General features: G+C 44.3%; 1 protein-coding gene across 1 annotated transcript in view; it reads left to right on the top strand.

Annotated features, from left to right (window-relative positions):
* COL4A1 (collagen type IV alpha 1 chain) overlaps positions 1-16415 on the top strand; it is a 147037-nt gene that overhangs the window by 87894 nt on the left and 42728 nt on the right. The window contains exons 5-21 of the mRNA XM_023621826.2: positions 316-360; positions 467-529; positions 1018-1071; positions 1221-1247; positions 3625-3708; positions 3795-3857; positions 4963-4998; positions 6294-6335; positions 7625-7711; positions 8229-8255; positions 8421-8471; positions 9565-9609; positions 9693-9746; positions 11524-11565; positions 12878-12962; positions 13314-13349; positions 15212-15376. Coding sequence (XP_023477594.2) covers positions 316-360; positions 467-529; positions 1018-1071; positions 1221-1247; positions 3625-3708; positions 3795-3857; positions 4963-4998; positions 6294-6335; positions 7625-7711; positions 8229-8255; positions 8421-8471; positions 9565-9609; positions 9693-9746; positions 11524-11565; positions 12878-12962; positions 13314-13349; positions 15212-15376 — 1006 coding nt within the window. The remainder of the gene's footprint in view (positions 1-315; positions 361-466; positions 530-1017; positions 1072-1220; positions 1248-3624; positions 3709-3794; positions 3858-4962; positions 4999-6293; positions 6336-7624; positions 7712-8228; positions 8256-8420; positions 8472-9564; positions 9610-9692; positions 9747-11523; positions 11566-12877; positions 12963-13313; positions 13350-15211; positions 15377-16415) is intronic.

Raw genomic sequence — 16415 nt, 5'->3', positions numbered from 1 at the left:
ATTTTATATATGTGTATATATCCCCTAAAGATTGCAAAGTCTGAAGTGAGGACAGAGTTTATGTTGTGCGTGCACAGCCTTGATTTTGGAAGGAACTAGTAGTCAGCTGTTGACGTGGATTGGCTACTGAAGCCGCCCCCGCTGTCTCCTCCCTGGCTGGGCCTCGGCCGCCCGCCACGGCATGCCCCGTCTGCTTAGGGTGGCCGTCCTGAACGCCAGCAATTCGGGTACGACGCCCTTAGGCAGGTGGGTGCAGTGGGAGGACGTGAGGTTCCCCAGCGCTCACTGGAAACTCTTTCCTTTCCGTCCTTACAGGGGCCCCCAGGAGCATCGGGTTACCCTGGAAACCCAGGACTTCCTGTATGTATATAAAATGCACCTGCTTCCTCTATGAGACATTTGACTGAGTGAGAGCACCATCAGGTGATGTTCTATTTTGGCTACTTTTTCGCTTTATTAATTGCAGGGTATTCCTGGCCAAGATGGTCCCCCGGGCCCCCCAGGTATCCCAGGATGCAATGGGACAAAGGTAAGTCTAGAACAGAGACCCTCCCCACTTTGCCACGTTTACCTGACCCGCACGTGGAGAAGTCGGGCAAGGTTGTCCTGTGAACTCTGTTTTAGTTGCTGCAGTTGGAAAATCCTTGTCTGAAGCTTTCTTCATTTGATGAAGGAGCACTGATTTCCCATATTTATGTTCAGAAAGCACCTAATCCTGCCGTTCATTTTTATAGACTTTTATCCTAAAATTGCTTTGTACTTCTTACCTATGATCTATTACTAAATCAAACAAAATGCTATTGTTAATCCTTGTCCCCAGTAATTATACTCTCAAATACATTTCTTCTATGATGAAATCGCTCTCAGCAAGAGAGCTCACAACAAACAACTTTTAGGAAATGATTTTACCCAACAAATGCGGGTCCCTAGGGGTGGGGCAGGGATGGCACGGGCATCTGGAGTGACGTCCTCTGTGCCTGGCCCAGCACTCATGATGACTGTCTGCTGTCCCTACAGGGTGAGAGAGGACCTCTGGGGCCTCCCGGTCTGCCTGGATTCACTGGGACTCCGGTGAGTATAGGGTTGTTATGTCAGAATTTCTTTCTTGGGTTATAATTTCTCTCCTCTCATTCTATCTTCTTTCCTTTTTTTGCACTTATATCTTAATGCTGATAATGTTTTGAGAAAAACGAAACTAATACCAACCTTTTCTTTTCTAGGGACCACCAGGGTTACCTGGAATGAAGGTACATTATTTTACTTTCTTGGATTCATTACAGAAGTCTGTTTAAAACAGATGCCATAAAAACCAATTTACTTTAAGTAACTTTGGTTGGTGAATTGCTATTAACATATTTATCTAAACTCTGCTCCATGGAAAGAGTACGTGAGTCATGTACACAAACTTAAATTTTCAAATCTAAAGTTTAGACATTAGGTACGATTTCTGAATAGGAAATAAGCAGCAATAGGAAGCATGTGTGATGGTGAATATTAACAGATGCAAGTCCAGGGCAGACTGGTTACCTGCATAGCCCATCTCCATGATGCCCTTTTCCAGAGCTGCGAGACATGAGCACAGTGCCACCCACAAGGGCTGAAATTGGTGTCGTATTGAATCTATGCGGTTTCACTTAAATACAGCCATCTTTCCACCTTGCCTGTTATAAATGCTGTCACTGCTGCCTGAGCTTAGATCCTTGGTGTCATGGCCCCTTCTTTCGGAGCCAGTCTCAGCCTTGCTCAGCTTGATTCTCCCTTTCTGTTGGGAGGGGCAGGGGAGAGGGAAGAGGCGAGCGAGGACCCTCTGTGCATGGTGAGGACAGAGGCCCTGGATCCCTCGCTGCCGTGCCCCTCAGAGCCATTAGGCCCCTACTGTCAGTTTAGGGCACTTTCTTCATCCACTCTTGCAGGGCACCTAGGAAAAGGCCTGGGTGGTTAACCCCGTGCCCATCACTGGTCACTGGCCACTTGCCTTCTCCTCCATGGGCAGTGTGTCTGATGCTGCCCCGTTCCCAGGCATGCCACCTCGCTTCCCTCCTCTCTTGGCCCATCCCTGCTCACCAACTCCCAGCCTGGTGTCCTGCAGGTGCCACCCGCCGGCACTTCCAGAACGGAACCCGCCCCTTCCCTTCTAGACTGCTGCTCTGTGAGCTTAGCTAAGTAGGGTGATGACACCACCTGGGTGTCCAGCCAGGAACCCAGCAGGCATTGCTTTGGTTGATTTAGTTTTTGCTATGGGAAAATTGCATGTGCTGATTCTCTCCTTCCTTCTTCCCTCCCTCCCTCCCTCCTTCTCTCCCTCCGTCCTTTCTCTCTCTCTCTCTCTTTTAATCATAAAGTCCTGTCACTTTCGCATCCAGACTTTTTCTCGAATGTGCCTCCTCCCTGGCCTGCCTCCCTGCACAGTGGCTGGCAGATCCTTCATTCATGTTTGCTCACTGAGTAAATGTGGGAGTGAGTCCATTCATGTGCTCAGCTCCCTGCCAGCTGCTTCAGCATTCCTCACTGTGAACTGCGAGCAGAGAGAAGACCTCAGCTCCTCAGGAAACTCTCTGAAATTTTATAGAAATTAACCTTTTAAAGTCTTCCCCAGGCAAGGGAATGCTGTCGCAGCGCCCGGCGGCTCTTATCAACCTGGCCTCAGACTGTGCGCTCCCTGTGCTGTAGAAAGGTGCAGAGGGCGTGGCTTCTGTGCCTGCAGAGCTGCCCAGGAAAAGGGATGCCTTCAGGTTTTCAACTGAAAAGAGATAACCGCATGTCTGAATGAGGTTGAGCACTCACGTGTCCCTGTATTTAAGAACACCTGAGAAACAGCATCCTTACGATAGCCCTGTGCTTTAGTCAGGGTTCTGCAGAGAAACAGAACCAACAGGATGTGTGTGTATGTATGAAGACATGTATGCATGTATATAATACATATGGAACGATAGATGGATAGATGGAGTGAGAGAGAGAGAGATTTACTGTAAGGAATTGCGTGATTGTGGGGCTGGCAAGTCCAAAGTCTGCAGGGCAGGCCAGCAGGCTGGAGACCCCGGGAAAAGCTGATGTCACAGCTCCATTTGAAGGCTGTCTGCTGGCAGAATTCTCTCTTCTTCACAGGAGTCAGTCTTTTTTCTCTTAAAGCCTTCAGCCGATTAGATGAGGCCCACCCCTGTCATGGAGAGTCATCTGCTTTACTCAGAGTCGACTGATTTAAATGTCAATCACATCTTTAAAAATACCTTCACAGCGACACCCAGACTAATGTTTTCTTGAAAATATTAGTGTTGTTTCATGAGAGCAGCCTGTGATCACAGTCTTTCAACCAGCGATGGGGCGCTGGTCTAGAACTCCTCCTTGTCTGGGTAGGACGGTCACATGGAAGTGTCACGGATCCCTTCACTCAGCTGTCTGTATGTTCAGCCCCAGTTGCAGCCGAGTGGACCGTGCAGCACTTCATGTGGTCACTACAATAGTAGCAGTGCCTGGGGAGATGGCCAGTCCATTGATTCCAGCTGAGACAGAGCCTAACTCCCAATGTGGGCTCGTTCCACACCAGTAATGCATGCCTGTCATTCCATAGGTTTTAAGTTTCTTTACATAAATATTTGTGACTTCCTCTTACTTTTCATCCCATAGGGGGACCCAGGTGAGATACTCGGCCACGTGCCCGGGACCCTGTTGAAAGGGGAAAGAGGATTCCCTGGACCCCCAGGAACACCAGTAAGTGTTTGCTGAATAATGAGAAGCCCCTGCTGAGTCTCCTCCTAGGTTGCATTTTAATTCTTCTCTTTCTCAATAAATTGTAGGGTTCGCCAGGATTGCCAGGGCTGCAAGGTCCCGTTGGCCCTCCAGGATTTACCGGACCACCAGTAAGTTTTGGGGGATATCTCTCTGAGGTGATCATTCAAAGAACAACTGTGTCAAGGTGTGCAAGTAAAATGTAATGGGAACTTTACGCAGTGATGGTCTTTCTTCATTTGACTTGAGAAAATGAGCTTCATTTTTAAGAAAATCTGCCCTGGAGACGGACTTGTAGGAGTATAGTCAGCCCAGAGGGTCTGTTCTGTTGGGAGTTATGGACGCAGTCCCGGTGGCGGGGAAGGACACGGTGTTTGTAATAGAGACTGCGAACTGAGCCCCGGAGACAGCCTCCCGGGGGCTCTGCTCCTGCACTGGCTTCTTCGCAGCTGGTAACTCTCTGTAGAAGGAGGGCGTCCTGTCCTCCCACCCACACAGTTTTGGGAGCACAAGAGAGTTAATATTTACAAGGTTTCCTTATCTGTCGAGTGTCACGCGTGGTGGGAATGAGTAGTGCCCCTGGCCTTTCATCCGCACACGAGCCTGCCTGTGAGTCCTTGAAAGAGCCACAGGCTTATCTTTTAAACATATTCTTTCTTTTCTTTCTGTCTTCTTTTTTTGGATCAAATCCAGCAATTCTTCTTCTGTCCATTCCTGCAAATGTAACCTCTTTTATAATCTTGTAAATAGCTGGACTCATTTTTGTGAGGAGAGAATAACTGGTTTTTCTTTTTAAACGATGATAAAAAGCATTCTGAAATTTTGTTGCAAACACGGGAAGTTTTTTGACTTTACTACAGTCTACTTGCTTGAAGAAATTCAACTTTTTAAGAGAAATAGTTATATTTAAAGTGGACAAACATCGTTTCCAAACTGGAAACTAAAGGCTCAGAGTTTGGCTGGTGGTGTCGTCTGTTAACCTGGTGCATTCTTACGTCCGTGGATTCCACAGGGTGATGCCTAAGATTGGAGGTATTTTCATCCCTGTTAATAATTGTCCTGGACTAATTTCTGGTTGCTTTCAAAGTTTTACAGTTCTAGAGTACAGGAAAAAATATTTAAACATTTAATAAATTATCGCGTTAACCATGGGATCTTAAGATAACTTCAGTACAAAGAAACATTTAAAGCTTAGCAGAGTTGTGAATCATTGAATTAAAATGCTCTCTCTTACAGGGTCCTCCAGGCCCTCCTGGCCCTCCGGGTGAAAAGGTGAAGATTTATTTTTCATCTGTCTTTCTTTGGCATTAGTATAAGACTGTTGTGAAATTTGCCATAAATCATTCTTTAAATCTCTGTAAAAAGTTTTGGGAAATTATAATTTCCTTATATATCTCTATATTTAACATCTGTCCACCCACCTTTCCTTCTATCCACAATCTATCCATCTATCTATCCATCTGTCCATCAATATATCTAACCTATCCACCTATCCATCTATCTATCCATCTATCCATCAATATATCTAACCTATCCACCTATCCTTCTATTCATCCATCTATCCATCTGTCCATTTATCTATCTATCCATCCATGTATCCATCAATATATCTAACCTATCCACCTATCCATCCGCCCATCCATCTATCCATCTGTCCATCTATCCATCTATGCATCAATATATCTAACCTATCCACCTATCCATCTATCCATCCATCTATCCATCTGTCCATTTATCTATCTATCCATCCATGTATCCATCAATATATCTAACCTATCCACCTATCCATCCGCCCATCCATCTATCCATCTGTCCATCTATCCATCTATGCATCAATATATCTAACCTATCCACCTATCCATCTATCCATCCATCTATCCATCTGTCCATTTATCTATCTATCCATCCATGTATCCATCAATATATCTAACCTATCCACCTATCCATCCGCCCATCCATCTATCCATCTGTCCATCTATCCATCTATGCATCAATATATCTAACCTATCCACCTATCCATCTATCCATCCATCTGTCCATCTGTCCATCTATCCATCCATCCATCCATCCATCCATCCATCCATCCATCAATATATCCAACTTATCCATCTATCAATCTATCCATTCATCTGTCCATCTGTCCATTTATCTACCCATCCATCTATCCATCAATATATCTAACCTATCCACCTATCCATCTTCCACCTATCCCTCTATCCATCTACCCACCTAGGCATCTATCCATCTGTCTATGTATCCATCTATCTATCTATCCATCTTTCCTTCCATATGTCCCTTAGTCATTATTTTGGAATCACTGATCTTTCCTTTTGTTTTCTAAAGCCAGAGTTTAAAAACCTTAAACTTCTTAAAAAAGGTTTTTATAGGATTCTTTTTCAATAATACTTCAAAGAACTTTTTTATGGACATTGAAAATTTTATGGTAGTTGTAGGACAAAGCTTTTGCCTTAAACCTACCATCTTATTGCATTTTATGTGATGTTTGTTAGATGATTTTGAACAAAGTAGACAACTCTAATAATGGAAGCCTAATTTTTAATCAACAGGGGCAAATGGGCTTAAGTTTTCAAGGACCAAAAGGCGAGAAGGTGAGTGCACACTGCTTTGGAGGGTTTTCGTGTTTGACGTTGGGGTTCTAAGCATGATAGGGTTCTGGCCTCTAGACCTGCTCTTGGCCCCCTGTAGCTATCATTACTCTTCTCTGCACGTTCTTGAGTTTTTTAGTGTTTTCCTTAAAATGCACAGCTAGAGTTCACTGAGACCACTCTGCTTGTGCTCTGCCCAGCAGAGGATACAACAAGGCCCTGAGTCCCATATCTCTGCACTTAGAGTTCAACCAGAATGTTCGCAGGCAGCGATAAAACCAGACCTGGACTTTATTACAAGAGGCCAGCTTTGGACTTGACTCTTAGTAGTGTAACTATATTAGACCCTACAAAGACAAAGGCCATCATCCCAGGATTGGGAGGAAATGAGCCCAAGAGGCAGGGTGGCACAGACCCCAGCAGCTGACCTCATCTTAGCAAAAAGGGAGGCCCACGGTGTGTCTCTGATCCTCTGGTGATCTCTCCACCGGTTCCCCCAGATCAGACCAATGAAACCAGCACCAGCCAAGCTGCCATGCCTACCACAGCCCAGGGTCTTCTCCATCGGTGCTCAAGCCGGTGTAGATGATGGCCACTAGGGGGTGCCAAGTCAGCCCAAGCCTGGGAGGATCCTGACGGAACAGTTGGCCTCCGCTTTCCACCTCACATTATGGCCCAGTCTTTTCACAAACCCCATAGGCCAGGGCCCTGCAGTTTATGCAGCTGAGTTTTTGGACCTCGGTCATTGTGTTATCGCTGGGATTCACTGTTCTTCCAGTGGTACCCAGCACTTAGGATGCCTGAGGAAGAGAATTCTTGGTGGCCCTCTTCTTTTTGGTTTACCTAACAATGCCTCCTTTCTCCCCAGGCTCTCTTAGACAGCTCGTGTCCCTTTCCTCCGTGCTGTCATAATGTGATAGGACAATGTGTATGCGATAGGAGAGCGTACATATACATGCTAGGTACACTGTGTGCATAAATGCATGGTCTGTACATATATGCATGCAGAGATGCGTCCTATAGATGTTCGGGTCCCGCTGTTACTGTTGAGGGAGTAGTTTCCCTGACCCCTGAGAGGCGCAAGTCTCCCCCTGGCTTTAGATACTTAGTGTGCCATCTTCCTGCTGAAAACTTAATTTTCTGCTGAGGCAAGGATAGATTAGAACAGAGTACAGTTACATTTTTAAAATAGATGTTCTATTTTAGACCTTTCCCCCCTCTGCATTTCTATATTTTTCTTCTCTGTATAATTATTTTTAGGCTTAATTAATTCCCAATCTTTGCATCCACAGGGTGATCAAGGGGTCAGTGGGCCTCCAGGAGTGCCAGGACAAGCTCAAGTCAAAGAAAAAGGAGACTTTGCCACTAAAGGAGAGAAGGTACAAGTGGACTTTGTCCACTGGATGCTGGCTTTCTAATTTTGGACAAATTCCAAGGGATAAAGAGAAGCCAGGTCAAAATTCAGTTTCTCCAGCTACCTTCACCCCTGACCTGGAAAACAGATTTCTAGACTATCCATCACATACCATATGATCATTTTGAGAGCAAAGGCAGCTGGAACTGGTTGGAGCAAGACTGATTTGAGGCTGTTTCACCCAAGTGAGGGCTCCGTAAATGCACCCAAGTTGGGGCTGGGCTGGGTCAGCAGGAGGGAGAAAGAATGAGGGTAGAAAGAGGTTACAGTTGCCCTGGATCAAGTGTAATTAACTGCCCTTCTTAAATCCTTCATCCAGGCAGTGCTAGGAAGGGAATACTGGAGGCCAATGTGAATTTCTTTGTTAATATATCAAGAAAGGGTTTTGTTTTATTTTCTTTTACATGTTCAATGTAGCACATAAAAAGTTGATACAGCCATTAGATAATACTGATCTCTTTCTTTTTAAAAAATTATTTTAGGGTCAAAAAGGTGAACCTGGATTTCAGGTAAGTACTAAATTCTTCTTTATCATTATTATTTTGAGTGAAAGATCATAACGTATTGCATTTAAGTTGCAAGCTTCTTTCATCTTAAATGTGACATTTACTTAATTTAACATTTTACTTATGTATATGAATGAATCTAACTCTTTCTCTTTCTGTTCTTTCAAGGGAATGCCAGGGGTTGGAGAGAAAGGCGAACCTGGAAAACCGGGGCCCCGAGTAAGTGCTTTCAAAAGTCCTTTTAGGGGCTGGCCCGGTGGTGTAGTGGTTAAGTTCCCGTGCTCTGCCTTGGTGGCCCAGGGTTTGCCAGTTCGGATCCTGGGTGTGGACCTACGCATCGCTCATCAAGCCGTCTGTGGTGGTGTCCCACAGAGAATAACTAGAAAAGCTTACGACTAGGATATGCAACTATGTACTGGAGCTTTGGGGAGAAAAAAAACAGGAAGATTGGCAACAGATGTTAGCTCAGGGCCAATCTTCCTCACCAAAAAAAAAAAAAATCCTTTTATTCCTTATTGTAAAATCCTTTTCCTTTCATTCCTAGAATGACAGGTTGACAGAAACCTAGAGTGGATGAGCTCGTAGGGTCTTTCCCCTCCTGAAGGGCTTTTCTGAAGTCCTCGGAGCAGGAATGAGGAGAGCTGTCACCGTTAGAAAGAGCTCTCAGGAAAGCTTGGGCCCCCATTATTCAGGTGACCGCCAAAGACAGCCTTGGGAAGGGGAGCTCTTTGAAGAGCCCCCCATCTGCTGGCTCCTCACTGAAGCCACCGTCCACCTGCTCAGAGTGTTGGTGCCCTTTGATGCTGCCACCCAGCCCAGCTTGGAGCTGTGCCCAGAGCCCAGATGGCACAGCCCTGAGCCCGGATGCTCAGGGGCTTTCCACCCCCTGAATCCTGGCGGTAAGAGACCCGCCCGCTTGCAGTACCTGGGCCTTTTCCGGTGTCTGCCGTGAAATAACACACGGAAACTTCCATGAAAGTCAGTCATCAGTGGATCACCTACCAAATTCTCATTTGCCAATAGGAGAGCTTCTCTGGTGTTGGCTGTGCTGCCACGTGTCAGGGGTGGCTTGGAAGGTCGGGAGCTAATCAGCCTCCAACTTTGAAAATTGAAAAGTCCTCTTCTAGTGTGAGAACTTTTTCACAGGCATTCAATGTATACTGTATTGCTTGTTATTATTCTTGTATTGTCAACATTCACAGAGGTTTCATACCAGAGATGACATGTGAACTTGTATGTGAATCAGACCCTTGTTGTTACAACGTATTTATTATTATTATGGAATACTAATGTTTAAATCTTTATTGTACAGGGAAAACCTGGAAAAGATGGTGAAAAAGGAGAAAAAGGGAGTACAGTAAGTATTTCTTTCTAATTGTTTAAAGCAAACTGTTGTCTTCACTGGCTCATGATGCTTGTTGCTCCTCTGTTCCATTTTAGGGGTTTCCCGGCGACTCAGGGTACCCAGGACTCCCGGGCCGAGAGGGTTTTAAGGTAAATGGTGACACTACATTGAGTTTTTACTTTCATTTTATAGTTCAACCTAGTAGTTTTTCTTAGAGTAAAAGACCATGGATCAAAGAATAAAAATTATTGATGCTCCATGTGAGTAAAAATACAACATAATTTAGTGGTTTTATTTGTGTTCATGAATTTTTAAGGAAAAAACATAAAATGTAACGCTCATTCAAGTTTTTTTGTGTTTTTTGTAGTAGATTATTTTTGCCTGATTACAAAACAACAGAAAATGCAGAAAGATACAGTGAAGAAAAGAAAGCTCATCTAACTTTTCTATTACCTGCTCAGAAGTGGTCAGAGTTAACAATTGACCTGTGTGCACACACATACCTGTGCTTTTAAAAGAAATGATATCACCCACTACTTCCTGCTTTGTCACTGAGGAATATAACGTGGATATATTTCAATGTCCAGAAATGAAGTAATGCAGAAGGTTTTTAATGTCTGTGCCTTTTACTGCATGCTATTTAGGTCATTTGCAAATTTTTATGGTTAAAATTATTTTTGTTCACTTCTCTGATCATTTCCCTGTCATAAATTCCTAAATGTGTAATATCTAGGTCAAGGTGTAAACTCTTTTTGGGAAGCTTTTGCCATATGCCCCCAGAGAAGCACGTCCGTCTGTCAGCCCAAGGCCCTTTGATTTGTCAACTGCTTCTTATCAAACTTTAAAAAATATTTGTCAAACTGATAGGCAGAAAGAACTCATTGTTGCTGTTTTTCTCTTTTAATCATGAGACGAGGTTATGTAAATCTCTCTTAAAAGAAGAAATGGTTTTGCAATAGTCGTCTCTAACAGTGAGTGAAGCCAGGGGAGGACCTCACGGCCTGTTTTCACAGCCAGGGACAAAAGGAGAAATTCTTTACTCAGACTTTTGCTGAGAAAGTCAAATCTTGTAGATTTTAAAAGGTAAATATGTTTAGAGTATATTAGCTAAGATATAAGTCCCAAAGATATTTCTAAACTCTCTTCTCATATTCAAGTAAGAAAAATCAAAACATCCAGTTCTGGTTTTAATTTCTAAATTCAATGCCTTGGCTTACAAGGAAAAAGCATACATTCATGGAATATATGCTTATCTTAAAAGTATTGATGCTCATATAAGAACATCAGATGTAAAATAATTCATTTCTTTGAGTTTTTCATCTAATATGGATTAAATTAAGCCCAGAGTTCTAGTCGAATTTATCCATTCAATGTTTTTAGGTAATGCTGGATTTTAAAGGGAAAGAAAAAACCATAAATATCCTTTTATTATGACTTCCAGTGCAGCTTTAGACAATCTTACACCTAAAAACCTCAAATAAAATGATGCCTTTATGAAAGCATGTTTGGAAATCTAAAGCTTTCATGTCATTTTGTTTCATTTGTTTTCATGTTATTGAAAAACCAGTGTGTGCTAATTCACCTTACAAAGGGTTCTGTTAAAGTTCTCTGAGGAGCTTGCAGTCAACAAAACAAATATTGTGAGCTAGTTTGTAATGTGAATAATTAGCCTCCCATTTATGTTTTCTAGAAATCTTTATTTCCGTATGTCACACTTATGCAAAGCAAAGTGAAATGTAGTCGTTCTTGTTCTAATAGGTACAGAGCACTTGAAACTAATCACAGTGAGAGGCACTAGGAGAGAAAATAATTTTAGTATTATGTGGGCACATCTCAATTTTCCAGAAGAAAAAAGTTTAACCCTGCTTTCTGCAAGACAATCTTTCTAGTTAAAAAACGCCAGTAAAGCTATTGTTTTTCTTTTAGGGAGACAAAGGGGAAGCAGGCCCCCCCGGCCCGCCTGGAATTGTGAGTAAAAGCAACGTTTGCTGGGCTGTGCGGGTGTTTGAAATGAAGAAGAAAAGGAGATGGGCAAAACGGTTGCATACGCCACATGCCCCACAGCATTCCCAGAATTACACTTTATGTAGAGGGGGTGCATGTTATTTAAAATGATAATTTTATAGTTTGTATTGTGTGGAGTTTGGTACGTACTTCTATTTTGATAAGTGCTGCATTCCTTGACCACTGGAAATGAAAAGGTTTGCACACAGATAAGAATATGAGCAACACATTTTGAAACTGTTTTTTTTAAGTGGTCCTTTGAGGAGAATGGTAAGAGAAACACATCATCCATCATTTGACTATCCTAGGGAAACAATTTTTATTTTTGCAAATAACATCTTACTCCTTGTCCATATGCATATTTTTACATACTTGCAGTCAGTGATGTAACTTTTTTTATTTTTAGAAATGAACATTCTTCATGTTTACAAGTTGTTTCAAATTATCATTTTCAGCATCCTGCCAGAGTCTCGTACTCTAATTCTTTTAACCATTTTGCCCAGATTCTTTTTTGAAACAATGACAATGTTGCCGTTCTCCTCCGCAATGCCATCCTTGCACTGCTACAATGTGGTCATGAATATTTGCACACGATGTTTTGTGTATGTGTATGTGTCACGGGTTGAATAACTTTTCCTTAGGCTCCATTTCCAGGAATAGGATTATAGGATTATTGAGTCAAAGTATTGAACCTCCTTAGTGCTTTTAAGACTTCCTGTAGACTGCTGATTCCATTTTCCGTCTTGTGATCCAGCAGCAGCATTTGAGTAACCTGTTGGTACCTTAGCCTCATCAGCAGATTTTAATAATATCCCCTAATCACTACAAAGGAATTCTATTTTAAGGGTAATATGCATTATTTGACACGGTCCTTTTCCTTGAATTTCAGTGTTTTAGAAATGGGGTGAACTAGTTCACTCCTTTTTAATGAGGCCAACAGTGCATTCTTCTTGCCCTGTATCCCTAGCACTGTAAGGAAGTCCCACTTTTGACCCTTTTAAAAAATAAAGCAAAGAATCTCTTCCAGTAAAAAAACTTGAGTGTTCCTGTTACATATTACCTGAGGAAATTGAAGGAGTTCTTCTCCTAATACTCTTTAAAGTAGAATATACATCTTATATCCCTCCCTCCTTCCTCCCCTCCTCCTCCATCACGACTACTTCTTTCAGCTTTCTTGAGATAATAAAAAATGTGTTAGTTTCTTGGTCTATACTGCTGTAATATACAGCAGCAGCCACTCCCGTGCCGCGCCATGATGTTTTCCTCTGTAACTCAGGTTATTGGCACAGGACCATTGGGAGAAAAAGGAGAGCGGGGCTTCCCAGGGACTCCAGGGTTGAGAGGAGAGCCAGGTCCCAAGGGTAAGTTTCTTTCCTTTTCCTCCCTTCCCTCCTGGCTTCCTTCCTCCCTCTGTCCTTCTCTCATCCTTTCTGTCTCTTTCTTCTGTTTTCGATCTGCACTCAGTCACATTTTGAAAGCATGTGCACACTGGGCAGGACCATGTGGTGACCAGTCCTATTGAGTTTTTCTTTTGTCGTTGCGCTGGGTCCAGGAGCCCATCTCCCGCAGCTCTGTGGCCTCAGGGCCACTGTGCCTCCACAAGTTCAGTTTTCCCTGTTCGCCGTGACCGTGGGTCCGCATGGGCACAGAAATACAAAGTGCAAGTCATGAGTGAACCAGCCTCAGTTTGTCCAACTTGCTTTCTCTTTTAGGTTTCCCAGGATTACAAGGCCAGCCAGGCCCTCCAGGTGAGCATCCTTAACTGATTTTTTTTTTGCAATTTTGTAGATTTGTACAACTTCTCTGTGGTTTATATTCCGAACGTGTTTATCATGTACATTAGATGTTTGCATAAAATGGCTAGCACTTTTGTCACACGTTTTTCTAGTTTTGAAAGCAAGATGTGTTTATTTTAGGTTACAGGTTAGCCTGTAGTTATAAACAGATTTTCGTGGGTGGGACCCCGTATGTCTCTCATCCAGTTACGTCTACACTCTGCTCTGATCTAGCACCCCCCAGCCCCACCCTGCAGCCGCTCCCACTGTGCCCGCGGACACAGCCTGGGTCTTTCTGCAGATCTCCAGTTTCTGGCAGGTTCCCCGACGTCAGCATCCTTGCTCACCCTTTCCCCCAGCTCTGGAATGCCTTTGTCCTCTTTTGAGACTAGACTCAAGGCTGAAACCTCTTCGAACTGACCTAATCACCTCTAATCTTGCTTCTCCCTGGAATCCTGCCTCACTGAGCGTGTGCTTAGATGGTAATAGTTTTGCATTGTTGGATTACGTATTGCAGAGGCTAGGAGCTGTACTTGTGCAGGTGTGTGTGAGGGTGTTTGTGTTCTCCCAGTTCCTAGAGCAGATACGATGAGCGCTCTGATAGAAACTCTCACGCACCCTGGAATTGACACCACAGCTGAGTGCTTACAAGCCTTACGTTTTTGGTTTTATTTTGGGTTTTTATCCTTTTTTATTTGTTATTTGACTTTTTGCCCTTTCTGACAGTTCTTAAGTTTCAGTTCTCCCAGAGCCCCTTCTTCTGTGCTGGGACAGACCCCTGCCCCCCCACGCCCCGGACGCATCTGCACCGTCTGAGAGTCACTCACTCTGCAGTGGCTGCGAGCAGGACCTTTGCTGCCCTCGCTTGGCCACTTCTACTAAAACTTTTGGATCTACCTTTCACATCATCTCTTTTTTCCCTTTTCAATCAATTTCTTCTCTTCGATTTTAAAAAATATTGCTGGATTTCAGCTGTTCTGGTGAACACATCACTTTGTGTCTCCCCTTAGTGGATGCCATACTTACGTTCTAAATCCATTATCTGCCCCCACTAGTCTCTTAACTTAGAATTTTAAAAAATTCCCTTGAAATTGCTGTGACCCTGCTCTTCGGTCCCCTGTGCTCTGCTGACCACCGCCCGTCGCCCCCCGGGTTGTGGGGTTCCCCCTCCTCAGGCCCACATCCTCTGGCTGGCCTCCTGTCCCATTGTTCTCTCTATTAGGGGTGCTCCCTCTCCTCTTGTCCCCTATCTGGGGGTGCTGGGTGGTGGACTGACGCCCCCAGGGCCTTCCTTCAGTTCTTCTGCCTTTGATGTGTTGTGCTGTGGGTCCAGCACCTTACAGCTTTCTCATCAGTGACTGGAGTTAAATGTTGGGGTCTCTTCATCTTCCTCAGAACTCCTTTCACTTCACTTCCTGGCTCCTTCCTCTAGATTCCAGCCCGATCCCTGTCCCCTTTGCCTCGTGTCCCCTTCTGCTTGGTCAAATGGCATTCTTCATGCCTTTATTCTCTAAGTAGAAATGGAATATACCCTTGATACCCTTTTCACTCCTGCACTGGGAATACTATTTACACCGAAAGAAACTCACAGATTCTAATGTCTGCATAACGAGGCCCTTTTCCTTAAAGTTAGTTTGTAGGGAGCATTTGACTGCCAGCACTTCCAGGGCAAGAAGCCTGCCAATTTAACTTGTTTTGACTTGTCTAGAGCACTTCCCCTTACAGCAATGGCCATTAGTCATTTCACCTCGAACAGGGTTAAGAAGATGAGTTTGTGTTGTGGATGTTGAACTCTGTGTTGTGCCTACTTACTTGAGATTTTGGTGTGCTTTCAGGCTTCCCAGTACCAGGGCAGCCTGGTGCTCCTGGCTTCCCTGGAGAAAGAGGAGAAAAAGGGGACCAAGGATTTCCAGGCCGGTCTTTGCCAGGACCAAGTGGAAGGGATGGGCTTCAGGGTCCTCCTGGGCCCCCCGGACCCCCTGGACGGCCAGGCCACACGAGTAAGTTCCCCCTGGGACCATTTGGCGTGGTGTCTTGTGTAGGACAGGAGGCCGGGCAGAGCTCCCTGGGTGCTGGGAGGGAGCTCCAGGGTTCGAGTGGGATGCTAAAGGTTGGGGTGTCCGGTGATTTAGGAATTATTTACATCCCGCTTAGGTATCTCTGCAAAATTTCCCTAGTCATGTTACAGAAAGGAATGGTAAAAATAAAATAATGAAACTGGTTTAAAAGAGTAAAGAACGACATTAACCAACTCTGATCTCCTGGCACCTAAAGCTAAAAAGCAAACCAGTTGAGTTGTATAGCTCTTCGAGAAAGCAGAATGCATTGCAGTTCTCTAGAGACACAAACTAATAGTAAGACACACTCTAGGAGGAGGGGACGGCATAGGCACCGACCGCGGTCCACATGGTGATGTGATGAATGACTTCAGGTTTGAATGGGTCTCTGCATGGGTTTTTCTTAGGTCAGCCCTCCGTCAAAGCTGAGCACAGAACATAAGCTCTTGATTCAGTTAAGGGGGTCCTTTGGTCCCAAAGTAATACCAACACAGAATGTAAGAAAATTTCAGAGGATTTAAGTTAATAGTTCTAATGGGAGTAAGCTCAGATTCCCAAAGCAGGGCCAGCATGTGCTCTGTGGAGCATCTAAAACGCCAGTCATCTGTGGGGGTGATGCAAGAAGGCTCCATCCGCCTTAAGCACCAGGTGATCTATTTGCTGGAATTCAAACGTGTGTCTATGGGAGTTCTCATGGATGAGGCTCTGTGTGGAGGCCACATATGGAATGGATGGAACAGTTGATTCCAGATTTGAAGCTTCAGCTGGGAAAGGATCAGCATGATTTCCTTTGACGTGTTGCGAGTGGGTGGGGGAGCGGGATGGATTATCTGTGACTTTACAGGACTTCCTCCCCTCTCTCATGGTTCTGTGGAACGTGGAGAATGAAGATGAAACCCTGAAGTCCTGGAGGCACTCAATCCAAAGTCGCTCTTTCTCTAAGTGTCTGGGAGAATGTTGTGAGCCTCAAAAAGGGCCATTG

Source organism: Equus caballus, chromosome 17 (genome assembly GCF_041296265.1).
Source record: "Equus caballus isolate H_3958 breed thoroughbred chromosome 17, TB-T2T, whole genome shotgun sequence".
Lineage (NCBI taxonomy): Eukaryota > Metazoa > Chordata > Mammalia > Perissodactyla > Equidae > Equus > Equus caballus.
The sequence above is the reverse complement of the archived record's forward strand: the minus strand, read 5'-3'. Positions and strand labels throughout refer to the sequence as shown.